Source organism: Dryobates pubescens, chromosome 26, assembly GCF_014839835.1.
Source record: "Dryobates pubescens isolate bDryPub1 chromosome 26, bDryPub1.pri, whole genome shotgun sequence".
NCBI classification, from domain to species: Eukaryota; Metazoa; Chordata; class Aves; order Piciformes; family Picidae; genus Dryobates; species Dryobates pubescens.
The window spans coordinates 7,832,120-7,847,076 of record NC_071637.1 but is presented as its reverse complement, the minus strand read 5'-3'; the positions used below and the strand labels follow the sequence as shown (position 1 = coordinate 7,847,076).

The 14,957-nt window shown below is 41.6% G+C and overlaps 1 protein-coding gene across 1 annotated transcript in view; it reads left to right on the top strand.

Annotated features, from left to right (window-relative positions):
- Positions 1–14,957, top strand: part of RIPOR3 (RIPOR family member 3) — a 52,331-nt gene that overhangs the window by 20,422 nt on the left and 16,952 nt on the right. Inside the window, exons 2-11 of the mRNA XM_054173621.1 lie at positions 1,432–1,548; positions 5,532–5,678; positions 8,506–8,584; positions 9,478–9,501; positions 9,625–9,678; positions 10,402–10,551; positions 11,088–11,151; positions 11,546–11,589; positions 12,279–12,404; positions 14,471–14,616. Coding sequence (XP_054029596.1) covers positions 1,448–1,548; positions 5,532–5,678; positions 8,506–8,584; positions 9,478–9,501; positions 9,625–9,678; positions 10,402–10,551; positions 11,088–11,151; positions 11,546–11,589; positions 12,279–12,404; positions 14,471–14,616 — 935 coding nt within the window. The 5' untranslated portion in view covers positions 1,432–1,447. The remainder of the gene's footprint in view (positions 1–1,431; positions 1,549–5,531; positions 5,679–8,505; positions 8,585–9,477; positions 9,502–9,624; positions 9,679–10,401; positions 10,552–11,087; positions 11,152–11,545; positions 11,590–12,278; positions 12,405–14,470; positions 14,617–14,957) is intronic.

The window sequence follows — 14,957 nt, the reverse complement described above, 5'->3', positions numbered from 1 at the left end:
GTCAGCTTGCAAAGCAGGTAGCTGTTTGGCTCAAATGTATAGTTTTCACATCTCATCTAAAATCTTTTGCCTGTTTTTCACAATGTATTCATGGGCTTGGCACAGCACAGAGAGTAGGCAAAGAAATGGAAATCTTAGACCTCAGCTCAGGGAACTGACTGAGTGGCTTCTAATCAAAGAAGTCTCACTGTAGTATCTCTCCTTGTGAAAATCCATGCCAACATTTGTTTTTTGGTAGATAATGGTACCTAAAGCAAAGCTGCTTACAGCAATTCCCCGTACTTTTAGACTAGACCAGAGGTAGCAAAACACTCTCAAATCTCACTCTGTTCAGGGAGCATATTTAATCATTCAGTTCTTTATAAGCAGTCTGGGGGAGCATTGAGCACTGAGCATTGCCCTCCAAGTTAGTGGCAGAGCCACATTAAGAGTCTTCACATTTCTGGGCTTCAAGTCTGACTAATGGTAGCCATGCTGGGGGAATATTGTCAGGCATAAGGGTTGAGTGTGAGTGCTTCTTTCCAGTATCTACTCTGGTTAAGAGCTCACTGCTCCTCAGAGCACATTGTGTAATGTGGGACAAATTTTTTGCATGGATCATGCAGGGCTTTTTATTGGAGATTGTACAGCTCTACAAATAGATACACCAGCTTTTCATTTTACTCAGTTTTACTCAGTTGTGGTGTTTACTTTACACCAGCTTGAGGGGGAAAGGAAGGGAATTTTTCTGTATATTAACTGTCTGGGTGATTTTCTACAGCTGTTTTGAAGGATATATCTGTTACTTATACTGTAACTTGGATCCTATACACATATGGCAGAGAACACAATTCTCCAGAAAGCAAAAGGGTTTGAGTGATGGAAAACAGAAGAGAGCAATCCAAGAGAAATCCTGCCAGAGGAGGAGCATGAACCTGAAATTTACTGTTTAAACCAGACTTCTGCTGTGGGCTTAAGTACCACACTCGGCCAGTTCTACCATTGATTTCAAGTGTGGCTCTGCAGAGATGCAAGGAACTGCTTTTTGACTAAGTCTGGAGCTTAAGTATTGTTCTGGCATCCAAATTGATTTGGAAATATATTGTTTGGCCTGAACTCCTTAAGCAGTGGGACAATTACAGGGTTTTTAAAAATCAGAAATGTAGAGAGCTTGTGAATTGAGGCTCTTCTGGCTTTTACACAGTAAGTTTGTAAAACCAATCAGAAATTGAAGAGGGCATGAGAGATTTCATTTTAGACTATTCAGTCCTTTATTAATTGTGTTGTGGATGACAACAGAGGAAACAGGTATAGCAGACAAGTGGGAGGTTTTATTTAATCTACTGTCTGTCGTTCTGACTTTCCACTTCTGTGCATCTCAGCACTTGCAGCAGCACAAACCTGAACTGCCAAGGAGGTTTTGACTCATCTGTTTTTTTCTGTGTATTTCAGAATCCAATAGACAGCCATGTCGGTCAAGCTCACATTTGTGTCTCCTGCTGATGGGGGTGGTATCAGCAGGAGTTGTTCCTTCACTGGATTCAGCACTGTGCAAAGCAGGAAATTGGCGTAAGTAGCACCAAAAGAAAAGCATCTGATTGTTTGAGCAACAGACTTTAGGTGCTGTCAATGTGGTTTTTAACCTAAGGGATCTATGTGTCCAAGTTGTTTCTTAACATTATCTTAAAGCTATTGAATGTTGTCATGTTTCACTGAGAAAGAGACACACTTCACCCTGCACTGTGGCCCTGCTATACAGACTGTACTTCAGGGATGGCTGGGTTTCAGAGGTTATGTATCAGGCTGTTAATAGCATCCCTTTCTTCTAGGAACATGAAGGGCCACAACCCTTCTTGTTAGCAGCCCAGTACTATCTAATGTTTTCTGACTAAAATCTGAATGTTATGTTAATGAAAAGTCTCATGAACCTTTAAAAACACAGAGCTCTTAATGCTGAATTCTGGCAATATATGTGACTGAAGCTAACCGAAGTTCTCCTACAGTTATTTAACTAACTATAATGCCAGAGCAGCATCATATAAGAGGAAGGGCTGCTTCCTAGCAGTACCACAAATGAGAGGAAGGGAAGAACACAAATGAGCCAAGAAGGCCACTGAAAATCTGCTGCTATCAGAAGCAGGTCTGTAGTACAGCCAAGACTGCAGTCCAGTCATCCAGTCTTCAGTCAAGCTCTGCAATTGCTAAGCCACCCTGCACTGTTTTTCCCATTTTGCTTGTCATAAACTGTTGTGTAGCATTGCTCAGTGTAGATAACTGCACATTTTCTACTACAGATGCTCTTACTATTTTTTGTGAATGCAGTGATCCCTATACAGGCTGTCAAATGCCTTTAGAAGATATGATATATAAGTGGAAAATGAATATAATGTCTGACTGTCCATGCACCTTATAACAAAGTGAATCATTCAGCAGTATCACACAGATGTATTGGAAAGTATTTCACTCAAAACAGTTCTGTTGTGTACCAATGAAATGCCTGACTCATGTAATAAAATGTCTTCTCAAAGAACCAAATAGCTGAATTAACCTCTTAGTTAAACACAGCATGGTGAAGTACGAGTTTGTGATATGATCAAGAAGTCTAAGCATCCATTTATATGAATATGTTGTGGAAGCTGAAAAGTAGTATTGCACCTAGCAAAGATCAGACAATCCCAACAATCACTATGATCCTGAGAAAAATGCTGCCAATAAATTATATGTTACATAAATTATGTAAGTTCAAGTACTTAGTGGGAGTTTGAACAGGGAAAGGATCTACCAGGGAAAGCATTGGACAGCTATTTCTCCAACAAAGGCATAGTTCAGCAGCATAAAAATGCTCTAAACAGAAGAGTTCATATATCCCTTAAGATTATTCTGTTACTTCTAGCTGTAAAAATGTCTAACCAAATGCCTCTCTTCATGCATCTTTTTATGACGTTGCTTTTCATTACGTAAGTGTTTAGACAGACAATGGTGTTCAGGAATCACTGCAGTAAGGGAAATCTGTGTACTAGATACTCAGTCACAGCCCAGTGAGCGCCCAAGAGCCTTCCCCGGCATAATGAAGAAATTGTTTAATCACCCTTTCCTGACTTATCTCTCCCTCAGGCACTGTTGCAAAGCACAGCAGGAGATTGCAGGGGCCCTATGCAAGGTTTGTCCAAAGGATGACACACAAATCAGGTCCACATGGAGATCCTTAAGCAGATGCTAAATATACTTCTGCATTTCTTTAGCAACTTCCTTTTGAGGCTCTCTATCAGACACACTATTTCATTTTGCCTCACACTGGTCTCTACAGGAAGTAAATATTATTACTGTTATCTATAAAGTGGGAAATCTGATACTTAAATTATTAAGTTCACAAGGGAAAGCAGCAACACAGCATCTAGCTTTGAGCTGCTGTCCCTAAAGGCCAATGTTAGCCACTTAATTCTTCTATGAAATGTATGAAAATGGGATTCTTAACATCAGTGCTCAGAGTCTGTATGGGCTACATCAGTCAGTAGAAGACACTGAGGAAAACAATGAGTTTTAAGTCCCAGTCCTGTCTGTATGCAGTGCTTAGATGCTACACTCTAAAAGAAGGGAAATGATTTCCTGAATTTAGGATTTGAAGTCCAGAACTCTGAAGGTAAATATGAAAGTCCTTTCCTTTCCAAAAATAAATAAAATCCAGGAGTAATTTGAGCTTTTTAATTTGAAAAGATAGAATTATATTATACCTTCCATGTGGAATCTTGCTAACCAGAATGCTCATCTAAAGCATGGAACTGGATGTTATTTCCTTCTCTGCATGAAGGAATTTTAGGTGCTGATCCCTCTAGGAGGACTGTTCTTATTAGCCAGACTGTCCCTTCCAGTGTTTTTCCTACTGAAACCCTTTCACTTTGCATGGAATACTTAGAATCATTATCTTAAGAAAGAAAACAGTATGCTCTAAGTTTCTAATTTAGCAGTTAGATTCCTCATTATAGGTAACCTGAGCTCCAAATGGTTTGGTTAATTAATACTTTACATTAAGTCATCATAAAAACCCCTAAGATAATCATTAAAGTGATGAAATTAAACATGCAAAAATGTTTGGCAGTGCCCAATTTTATCAGATTTTTTGCAGATTAGATGTTAAAAAATGGAGTTAAGTGGGAATTTAGCACCAGAATAATTAATTACTCAAAAAGGTTTCTATAATAGGACTAGAGACATGTCTCAGGTGTGCCGAGCCTAGGATTTAGCGACCAAGCTCCATAATCTCCTTAGGCCTTCAGTCACATGTGCAGAACTTAAACCAGCCAGTGGCTAAGTGTTAAGCCTGTTGACATTAATCATTGCTCCAGGTGAGCTGAATTTAGGATAGAGCTTGTAAAGAAGGTGGAAAGCTTCTCTGAGACTGACCAGTTGGCTTGTCTTGGCTCAGTGTGGCAGAACGGGGAACTTCTTTGGATAATGTTCTTTTAAGTGGCTTGATTTAGGGGGATTATTGACAAAACTTCATAAAAATAGTTACAACTTAGAAGAGCATACAGATAGAGGTAAGCCAGGCAGGAAGCTGAATGGGAAAGATCTAGTTGCAGAGAGTTAATTTTCCAGTTTATATATGTTTTAGATATATGTACTTAACTGATGGCTTGGGATGTCCTAACTCTTTAGGCTAGCACCAAAATCCTGTTGGGGGGCCAGTGTGTGTGTGTGTGTGTGTGTGTGTGTATGTATGTGTTTATTAGAAATACCCTTTAATTTTGTTTCTGCAGTTGGTTTTAAGAGTAAGTGAGGTATTAGACATCATTAAAAACACCTTGATGATTGTATCTTGTATGCAATCTGGGCTTGGTACCTTGCTTTTCTAAAAGGTGGTGGGGCTCTAAGCCATCATTTAAATAGATGGTGGCTGCAGGCAAGGAAATGGCTATTTCTAAAGGCTTTTTATGCTGGCTTTATCAGTTAGACCTTGAGCAGATCAAAAGTTTGTTGCCTTGTTTTCCTGAATGGCAAGTGAGTCAGAATGGGAATGTCCTTGTCCTACAGTGTGGCTTACTTGACTAGTTCTGTAGTTGACCCAAGAGCTAGTGTGAATGTGCACACAGATATAGGGCCTTGGCCAGCTGCCATGCATGTCTGTTAAGAGCAGTATGAGCACTAACTTGTTATTAACCTGTTATACAAATGAGCTTTGCTTTTTCTTGCTCAGTGTTCCCACACACCTTCCCAAAGAAATGGGGACCTGCAGTTAGTCTTTGGAAAGGACAGCGAAGAACCACTGGGCTGCTCAAGTTTGTGTCAAGCTTGGAGAAGGACGTGTTTCTTATTGAAATTACTAGCCTTGAAGCCACAAAAAACCTTGCAGGTTTACTGCTGTAGATGTTTAGGGCCCTTCCTGAACCTTCTAGTTTTAGCCGTGAAAGTGTGCTCAGTGAGTACAAGAGCTTTGGTTTTTTGAGTAAAGGCATATGTGATTGGACTCAGGACTTGTAGCATGGAAGCTTTGTAAGTAAGGCATCTCCTTCCAGGTAATGTTTTTTTCTCATATTTATTTCCTTTTTCTACAGGAAATCTCTCAGCAGAAGTTCAGTGAGATCAAGAATGTCACTGAAATCCCCCAAGGCTTACAATTCCCTGCAGAAAGGAGCAGTCATCTGGGATCCAAAGCCACTGCAGGTGAAGAAAATTTTTGAAGCTTTGAAGAAAGGACTTAAGTAAGGACTTTTCAAATACTGTAATTTGCCTTACCTAGTCATGCTGCTTGAGTCTGTATTGCTGTTCTCTGTCTCTATCTGGCATCTCTAAACATGCATAGTGACTTTCCCAGACACTGGCTTGGGACCTAGTAAAACAAGTTTCTTTCCCTCCCAGACAGTCTGCTCTCAAAGAAAGTGCTCTGATGTTTTTGTTTGTTACTCTTTTGTTACACTTCTCTAAATAGTCAGTCACAGGTAGAACTGTGGGGAAATTCTCCATCTCTTGGGAAGCAGCTGAGCTTTGTTGAGGAAGGAATGTTTTCAGAGTGTGTGAGGTGGCAGGCAGGAAGCCTGCAGATGAGGGAGGAACTTGGATAAGGATGGGACAGCCAGTCCTGGGGATGACTGTTAGAAAGTTTCTGGGGAGGGAGTTTGCTTTGACTCAGCAAGCTGACTTAAAACCAAGGCTGAAAGCAAGGGTGTGCCCTGCAAGCACACAGTGGGGAGGCTGGTTCATAAACCATGCTGGCTGGAGAACACTAAGAATTAGATATTCCAGTGTTTGGGGTGGGTTTCAGGATTTCTTTTTTCTCCCTCTAATGGAACTAAACTCTGGAGTTCAAAAGTAGTTGATCATCACTAGATGGCTTGTTGTAAGGGAGAGGTCTAAACAGATCCACCTGAAACTTCAGCTGAGGGGATGAAACAGCTATAGCATAACTCCATCTTCTTACAGCCATGTAGGCAACATTATCTTGCTTTAAAAGTAGTGCTACTCCAGAGCCTTTATTATGATTGACTGCACAGTCAGTGTTGTGTCAGTACAGACTTGAGTTAAAGAATTTGTTCATTGTCTTCACCTGGGAGGTGTGGGGTGCAAACAGCAGACATAAAAGAGACCAAGGGATGGGCTGGCAATCTGCATTTAGGGTACTCTGGCTTTGAGGAAGCTGTCAGTGACCTCATAGAAATGCTGATATTATTCAGTTCTGAAATGGCAAATGAAACATGGGTGAATTTGCTCTCTTGGTACTGCAGACCAGAAGGGAAGTTGTGGGAAGTGCTGTTTGCCTCCACTGTGACTGAAACTGGTCAACCTTTAACTGAGTCCTCAGATCTGATATAAAAATACACATCTTAAATTGTTGAGGTTAATGGGTCTAGTCTAATACCATGGGAATGTCATTTATGCCCTGAGGCTACTACTGGAAGATAAAATACTTTGGATCTGTAAACCCTATACTTCTTTTTGCTGGCATTCTGCCCACAGCAGAACTGTTGTTCCTTTTGCTGCTGTCCTCAGAATTTTGCTACTGTATTAATTCTGAACATAGTTTGTTTTCTTAAGCAGAGAACATAAAATGCACTGTAACACTGTTGTAAACTCAGATGTGTCACGTTTGTATCCCAATAAAGACTATGAAGTCTTAGCCCTAAATATATCAGTCAGTGTCTTGTTACTGGATTTAGACTTAAAGCAAATAATGAAACCAAATGTTTTTTGCAGAGTTTAGAATTTATCAGAGCTTAGGGAGGAGGAACCATACAGTGTATCAGAATTTGTTCCCAGTTCTGCAGGGAATGCAGCATGAGCAGACTCCTGCCAAAACTGAGTAGCTAACTAATTGACTGAAGTAACCTACAGAAAACAACTGTATCAAATAGCAATGTGAAGTCCAACTTTTAAATAGATGCAGACTAAGCCCTCTCAGTGCTAGAGTGACTTGAATTTTTAGTACAGAACATGTTTTACGTGCCTGTTTCTTGATAGCTATAGCAAGCAAGTCTTTATCTGTTAACCATCTGGGTATCATTCCAATAACTCTTTATTCTGTTAACCATCTGGGTACCATTTCATCAAGCTGGCAATTCTAACACATATGAAAAGTGATGAAGCTCTTCTGCAAAGAAAGTGAACTCTTTCTCCCACCAGTTTTGGCTGCTTCTGCACCAAGCTGTTAATACGCAGTGTAAAGAGCAGAGAGCTGAATGCTGGAGCCACTGGGGTGTCTTGGGGGAACTGGTTTTGTAAAAGTAAGAAAATGAAATGTGTCAAAGCAAATGTGAAGAAGTGTAGCTGTCTAAAATGAGGCTGACTGCTCAGACTGCCTTGTGTAGTATTTACCCTTTTAAGCATAAGAGGAAAAAGTTACCTAAGTCTGCTTTGTGTTGGAAGAAGATCATCTCAGCAGACATAGCTGGGAACTCTTAAGGGACAACACTTGCATGCAAGCAAGTCTGTAGCAGCCAACTGGCACCAAGTGCTTCACACCTTGCAAAATAGTTCCCATTCTGGAAAAAGTAATGGTTACATTAAGACATTGTCTAGCATACTAGAAGGTGGTATTCAGCTCTGCTCACTAAAATGCTGACATGTGCCCTACCTTACATGCAGGGTACCACTGTGAACTTCAATTTGTAGTGCTAGTGTTTCATGTTGGGATCTTTTGACTTTGTAAGATAGAATTGGTGGTTGAATTCTTATTCCTTAGTAAGAAAAGACTTGTTCAACAAATGAACCGGTCTTCTACCTCACAGAAAATGTTCCACATGTCTGAACAGGAACAATTAGAGAAACCTGAAAAGGTAACAGTAAAAAGCATCTGCTGGCACTTGTGTACAGACACTTCTCTAAGAGTTTCTGTAGAAATATTTGTCTACAGAAACTACCCTGTCTCATCTCTTGACCCATGTCTATGCAGCCATTCACATCTCTAGAGAGTAAAACAAGAGAAGCCTTCTAGAGAAGGAAGTTGCTTTGTAACATTCTGCCAAAACAGTGTTTGGGGAGGTGTTATAATGGATGTACCAGAAGAATGTAACTCTAGGTTCTCTTCCTCTCCAGTGAGTACTTGGAAGCACATCAGGCAGAATTGGATTATCTCTCTGGACGACACAAAGATACGAAAAGGAACTCCAGATTGGTAAGATGCTTTGAATGTTAAGTACTTTAATGACTTTAAAGTCACAAAAATAGATGCCTTCTCATAGCTGGGACTCCCAGGGGTTTTCCAGGCACCAGGGTGAGCTCCAGCAACACATCACCATCAGAAATATACCAAGAAAGTTAACTCTAGCTGATGCTGAGATTTCTCATTTTCAGTATCCAAGAGTGTTCTTCAGATAGTTTTCCTTTATAGGGATTCTTTCTGCTTGTGTCTGTTTAGTAATCAGTGTTCACACTGAGCTCTGTATGGACAGAAATGGAGAGGAAGATCAGACTGTTTTCCATATAGAATGTGTCCTTGTAACCCAGGTTCTGTCTTGTTCTCTCCTAGAAATAACTTCAGCAACAGTGCTAGTGAAAGGGCAACTTGCAGATGCAGCTTTGTTTTTCATTTGGGAAATAATAGCTAGATTAAAACCCAAACTCCCTCCCTCCCCCATAAACTCTCATGGACCATGACCAGTGTCCAAGTCCTTGTTACAGCTGATGGTGAGACTCTTGCTGTCTCTTTTTAAGCATCTGCCAAAACAAACCAAGCAATCGTGCACAGAAAGTGAAACTGCTTCTAGAAACGTTGGGTTGTCTCACAATAAGCAATGCATCTTGGTTTAGTGTAGCTTAAGATGCATAGCAAGGCTTGCAGTAAATATGAAAGTATCGCCAAGCTTGGAAGAGACCTCAAAGATCATCAAGTCCAACCTGTCACCACAGACCTCATGACTACACCATGGCACCAAGTGCCATGTCCAATCCCCTCTTGAACACCTTCAGGGATGGTGACTCCACCACCTCCCTGGGCAGCCCATAAGTGTTGTTAATAGGTACAAGTGTACATGCTCTCCTGTTTAGTTTGTGCTATTTCTCTTTCAGGCTTTCTACTATGACCTGGATAAGGTAAGGCTATTGAAGATGAGATGAAGTGTTGTAAACAGAGCAAAATGGATGATGTCTCTGTGTTACTTGAAGTCATGTTTAGGAAATAATTTCTCAAGTCCCTCTCTTTCCCCTCTTCTGAAGCAAATCCGCTCTGTGGAGAGATACATCAGAAAGCTGGAGTTCCACATAAGCAAGGTAAGGGGTTTTATATCTTGTACCTGTAAGGCTTGCACTGCTAGGTAAGCAAACTGTCCAAACAGAAAATACCTGCCTCACCATTTGTCTGAGCAGGAATAATGCTGGGGACTTTCTGAAAGCTGTAACAACTGTTTTTATCCAAGGAGAGGGGTTTTATTTATTTATTTTCTTGAATGGGTCTATTCAGACTGGAAGTTGGGCACAACCCAACCTCAGTTTGTCTGTGAAACTAGTTTACATACCCTGCCAGTTTGTTCACAAAACATGGCTGTGGGAAGACTTAGATGTTCAGCCTCCTTCCCACAAGAGGCCAAATGAGCATCTCTGTGGAGTGCATGTCTGCTCTTTGCCCTCTGCTTCCAAAGGAATCAAACCTCTCCTCTGACATAGTTAAAGGTGTAGCTGAACTGCATTTAGGGAATCAGTTTTCTGCTCCCTTAGTGATTTTTCCCTGAACTGTCACTCTCTAGTCCTTATCCTCTAGTCTGAGAACAGCAAGGCAAATTATTTCCTTGTTTTTGCAGGAGTGCCTACAACCTGTTGCACTTACATCAGTCTGTAAAGTGCAGGAGCTGCAGCATTCTGCAATACTGTGATAATGGGATTTGGTTGGGGTTGTTTTTTGCCAGGAAAGAATGTACTGATGTTCCTTCCCAAATTTTATTAAAACTATGCCAAGGTAATTCTTGTTCATTCTTTCCCCACTCCTGAATCTTAAAGGTAGAAGAACTCTATGAAGCTTACTGTATCCAGTGCAGACTACGAGATGGGGCCACTAATATGAAGCATGCCTTTTCCTTGTCTCCTTCCACCAAAGCCTCCAGAGAAAGCCTAGTGGAGCTTTACAAGAACTTCCAAGAGTGCACAGAGGTAGGAAATACGACAGACATGCAATGAAGACCTGAGTCTTCCTCAGCAAAAGTGTGCTACTGACTACATTTATTTTTTTATTTTTTAATGGTGAGGGTTAAAAACTTCATGTGTGAATGAAATACAAATATCAAGTGTGCACTGCACCCCACAAGTTTTGTACTTCTTTTTTTGGTACCTTGAATCCTGTACTCCATTTTTTTTTTTGCACCTATGCAGCTTGTCTTCCTGCACTCATGAGGACAAGGACAAAAGTCCTTTGAATTTCAGCTTTAGTACTGGGATCCATTATTACTTCCAGTGGAAGTAATGGGATGAAAACTGGATAATGAGTGGGCTGTGCTGGTTTCATAAAACAAGCAGTGGAAGGCAACTGACAGCAAATGGCTCCAGCAGTTCCACTCTTCTGTGGAGTTGCAAAAGGGAAAAAAAAAAGTCCAAGTCTTTTAAGGATGGGACAAGAAAATGGCATATATGGGAAGATAGCTACTTGGCACTGCTTTTCAGTCACAGTGACTGCTTAGTCTTTCTTCTAGGACATGTGCTTTATAGAAAGTGCCTTGGAGGTCCATTTGGGAGAGTTTCACTTGAAGATGAAAGGTATGTTCCTCTCTTGTTCCCCTCAAGACTTATCATTGATTTAGGGTTTCCTATGTAGCAATCTGATCCATTGAGAGTCCATTTATTCAGTGTCAGTTGTTTTCTCTGGCTTTCTGGATCAGATCCTGAACAGAATTTTGGCAGCCTTCTTTTTGCTACAGCACTGTAACACAGCTCTGCAGTGATATTTGAGTACAAAGGCTGACAAGCTTTCTTCACTCAGCTCAGTCAAAGTTTGTCCTTTTAAGAGTGCTTTGGGCTGGTGGCATAGCTTGTGTGCAGAGCTGAGCACAAGAGGGTGTTGGCCAGACAGTCTCTTTATTTATTGCAAGCTGAAGCTTTGGGGGACATTGTGAAACTCTACAAGTATTAGGACTTTTCCTTCTCTTTTCAGGGTTGGTGGGCTTTGCACGTCTCTGCCCGGGGGACCAGTATGAGGTGCAGTATATAGCAATTCATTTTGTCCTTTATTTTACTGCTGTGAGCTTGCAGGAGAGGAGCAAGAGAGCAGAAGTGCAACATATAGAAGGGGAGAGGGAGACAGACTAGGATAAAGCCAACTGATGAGAACAATTCTTTGGCACAGTCACTAGGTACTCTGCCCTCTGAGACCGAGGAGGGGAAGATGGGATTCAGGCGTTATGGGAGGTTTAAAAGATGGCAGTGACTGTTTGGGGTTTGGTTTGGTTTGGTTTTTCCAAACCAACCTGTCAAGTCTCTGTCTTCAAAGTTGCCCTGGATTCAAGTAACTGTTGCTGCCTATTTCTTGGAATATTGCCCTTGGCATGATTTGAATGCATCTTAGTATCTCACTGGATTGCGCTCCTGCTTCTGACAGTTCCAAATGAATACCAGTGTGCCTTGATTCCAGAACCACTACACTTGCTCTGCAATATGGTTTTGCAGTTGTTGTAGAACGGGTGGGATGTGTCGTTTGGTACTGAGTTAAGGTGCAACCTTAATCTCTTCCTTCAATCTTCTAGCTTTATCTAAATTCCTAAATGTATTGTGATCAAAGGAATGATTTTTGTCTCTGTGGTGCTGGGACAGTGTGAGGCCTAAAGACTGAAGGGAACATGCTGAGGATATGTAGACCCAACGTCCTATCTTCTTCGTGGTTTCTCTAGGTGTTTGTGCGACTGGGGCGCCAAAAGTGGAGGTTGAAAGGCAAGATTGAGACTGATGACAGCCAAACATGGGATGAGGAGGAGAAGATTTTTATACCCAATCTTCATGAGAAGTTTGAAATCAAGGTGTGGTGTATAATGGTTGGATTGGAATCAGTGGGTTAATATGGTCTGCTCCTTGCCTATTAGGCTACCAAGCATTGGTCAAATGCTTAGATAGTTTTCCTCTCCTAGCCATGTAGAAATGGCAGTTAATCAATGGTCTGATCACTGAGCAGACCTCTACTTCTGGTTTTGTGTTGCTCCTGGCAGTCATGACTGTGGTAGTGCATCTGCTTTCCTATGTTCTGGAGTCTGGTATCTGTCATTGTCTTCTTGGTTTGTTTTAAATAAAATTCCTAGATCAATATCTGGGATTTTCTGTGTTGAAGCCTAGATGTGCAGATAAAAAGATGTGTGTGTATGTATGTATTATTTATAGCACCCATGTGGAATATTAAGTACCTGGAGTTCTGTTCTCTGTTGAAAAAGAGAAATATGCATGTGGAAAACATGGATCACTGCACATGTGTGTGTGTGTTGAATGTGTAGTTCAAATGTCCCTTTATCTGGGTGCACTACAGATTTAGTCATGTTTTACTCCTGAAGTGCTCTATATCTATAAAACACTAATGGCATTCACATGCTGGTGCAAACTGTCTGTGTTTAATGTCTTTATTTAGGGTTCTGACACTTCTTTTTAAAGTACCTTGGAGGAGGCCATATCTTTAACAGTGAGAGACCTGTGCTAGTGCTCTGTGATGCTTGGATGACAAATTGTGGGTACCCCTGGGGGAAGGCTTGTATTTTTCGTAGACCCTTGTGTAGCTGCCCCTGGCTTTGATTCTGGCACTTACCTAGCAGGTGGAGTTAATCCCTGAACAGGATTTCCACTGTAGTCTGGCATCTTTTATGGGCTGGACTGTGCAGCATGAGTCTCGTCAGCCTAAAAGGAGCCGAGATCGAGGGCTGTGCTGGATCCTATTCTGCTAGGAAAGTGTGCCAGTGAAGGGTTTCAAGCCTTGGCAGCTGTGTTAAAGCAGCTATTTCAATGTTCCCCTCCTATCTGGCAGCAAGAACTAGGTTACATAGGAGACACTCTTTGGCATCTTGCCGGCACAGCCTTTGCAAATGTGCTTGTAATGCATTTTTTCCCTGCCACTGCTCAATGAAGATCAGGTGAGAGGCTAATTCAGGTCCCTGTTTTCCCATAATAGTTTTGAAAACTTGTCTTACTTTGTGTGACAATGATAAGTTTTACTCTTTTTGTCAGCTTATGAAAGTCTCCTGACTAATGTTCTCCACACCCTCCTGCTCTTTCCACTTCATGCTTAATAATCTTTGCCCAGTACAAATACATAGCAGGTTTTAAAAAAAATTGAAAATAGAGAAGTGCCAAAGAGTGTTCCAAGAGGAGCCTAGCAACAAAACTTTTGCTAGTTCTTCAAGGAGATGGAGGCATTTAACTCATTCCTGAAGTGGACTTTGGGCACTTCTGAAATTCTGTGCTGACTCCCATGCTTTATGTGCACTGTAATACAAGTTGCTGAACCCCCACCCCCAAGCCTGTAACTGCACTGATAACAAACTTAGAGCTTCCTGCAGAGCTAGAGGGAAGACCTGGCTTGTCAAAGTTCTGATTATGGTCCACAGCTGAGTTCAGATGTATAGAAAGGTCACAGTGGATGCAGACAGTTGTTCTTCTAGATCCTTTAGGCAATTGAGAGCTGAAATGATCTGGTGTAGGTAAGCTAATAGGCTTCTCTGTGATAGAACACTGTCATAAAAGCATCTAATACATAGACAAGCTGGACTCAGTGCTGTAAATATCAACTGCTTGTACACATACCAGCATTTCCAAATTCCAGACTAACTTTTCTCTTAAAAACACAGTCTGTCATAGTCTGTCAGAGATGCTGTACAGCTCTGCTTCTCTCTAACCTGTGGAGCTCCCTTCCTCTTTGTTAGCATCTATAACATGTTCCTCCTGGAGATACTGGCTCACAGCACTTTAGGAGCCCAGAACTGTGTCAAGGTTTTAAGTTTGTTGTGACTATCAGAGCAGATCTGAGCCTGGAGTGTGCTTTTTTTTCTCTGCACATGACTTGGGATAGGCTGGAAAGATGAAAATGGGTGTGTTTCTGTCCCTGCAGGTGACAGAGCTGCGAGGCCTGGCCACTATTCTAGTCGGTGTCGTGACGTGTGACGCCATAAACTTCTTTACAACCAAGCCTCAGGCAATCATTGTGGATATAACTGAACTGGGCACAATCAAGCTGCAGCTGGAGGTCCTCTGGAAGTAAGTACAAGCTTCAGATGAAAAAATCTGGAGCTAAACATTTGAAATCAATGAAAGACTCCAGAGTGTGTCACTTAGTGACATTCAACAGCAGTCATCTTTCTATTTGCAGAGCGGGTGCAGGATAGATAGCAGCCACATGCTTCCTCACACACTGTGCCTGATCTCTGACTGTGGGATCAATCCTCAGCAAGGGAAGGGGCAAAGAGACAGAAGCAATTTCTATGACTCCTCAGAAGCAATTTCTGTGACCCTGCAGTTCTGTGATGCTGCAGAGCCACGGCCAGCCACGTGAGCTGACCAGAAGGCTTTTGCTTAGCTCACTGCTCTCCAGAACGGGC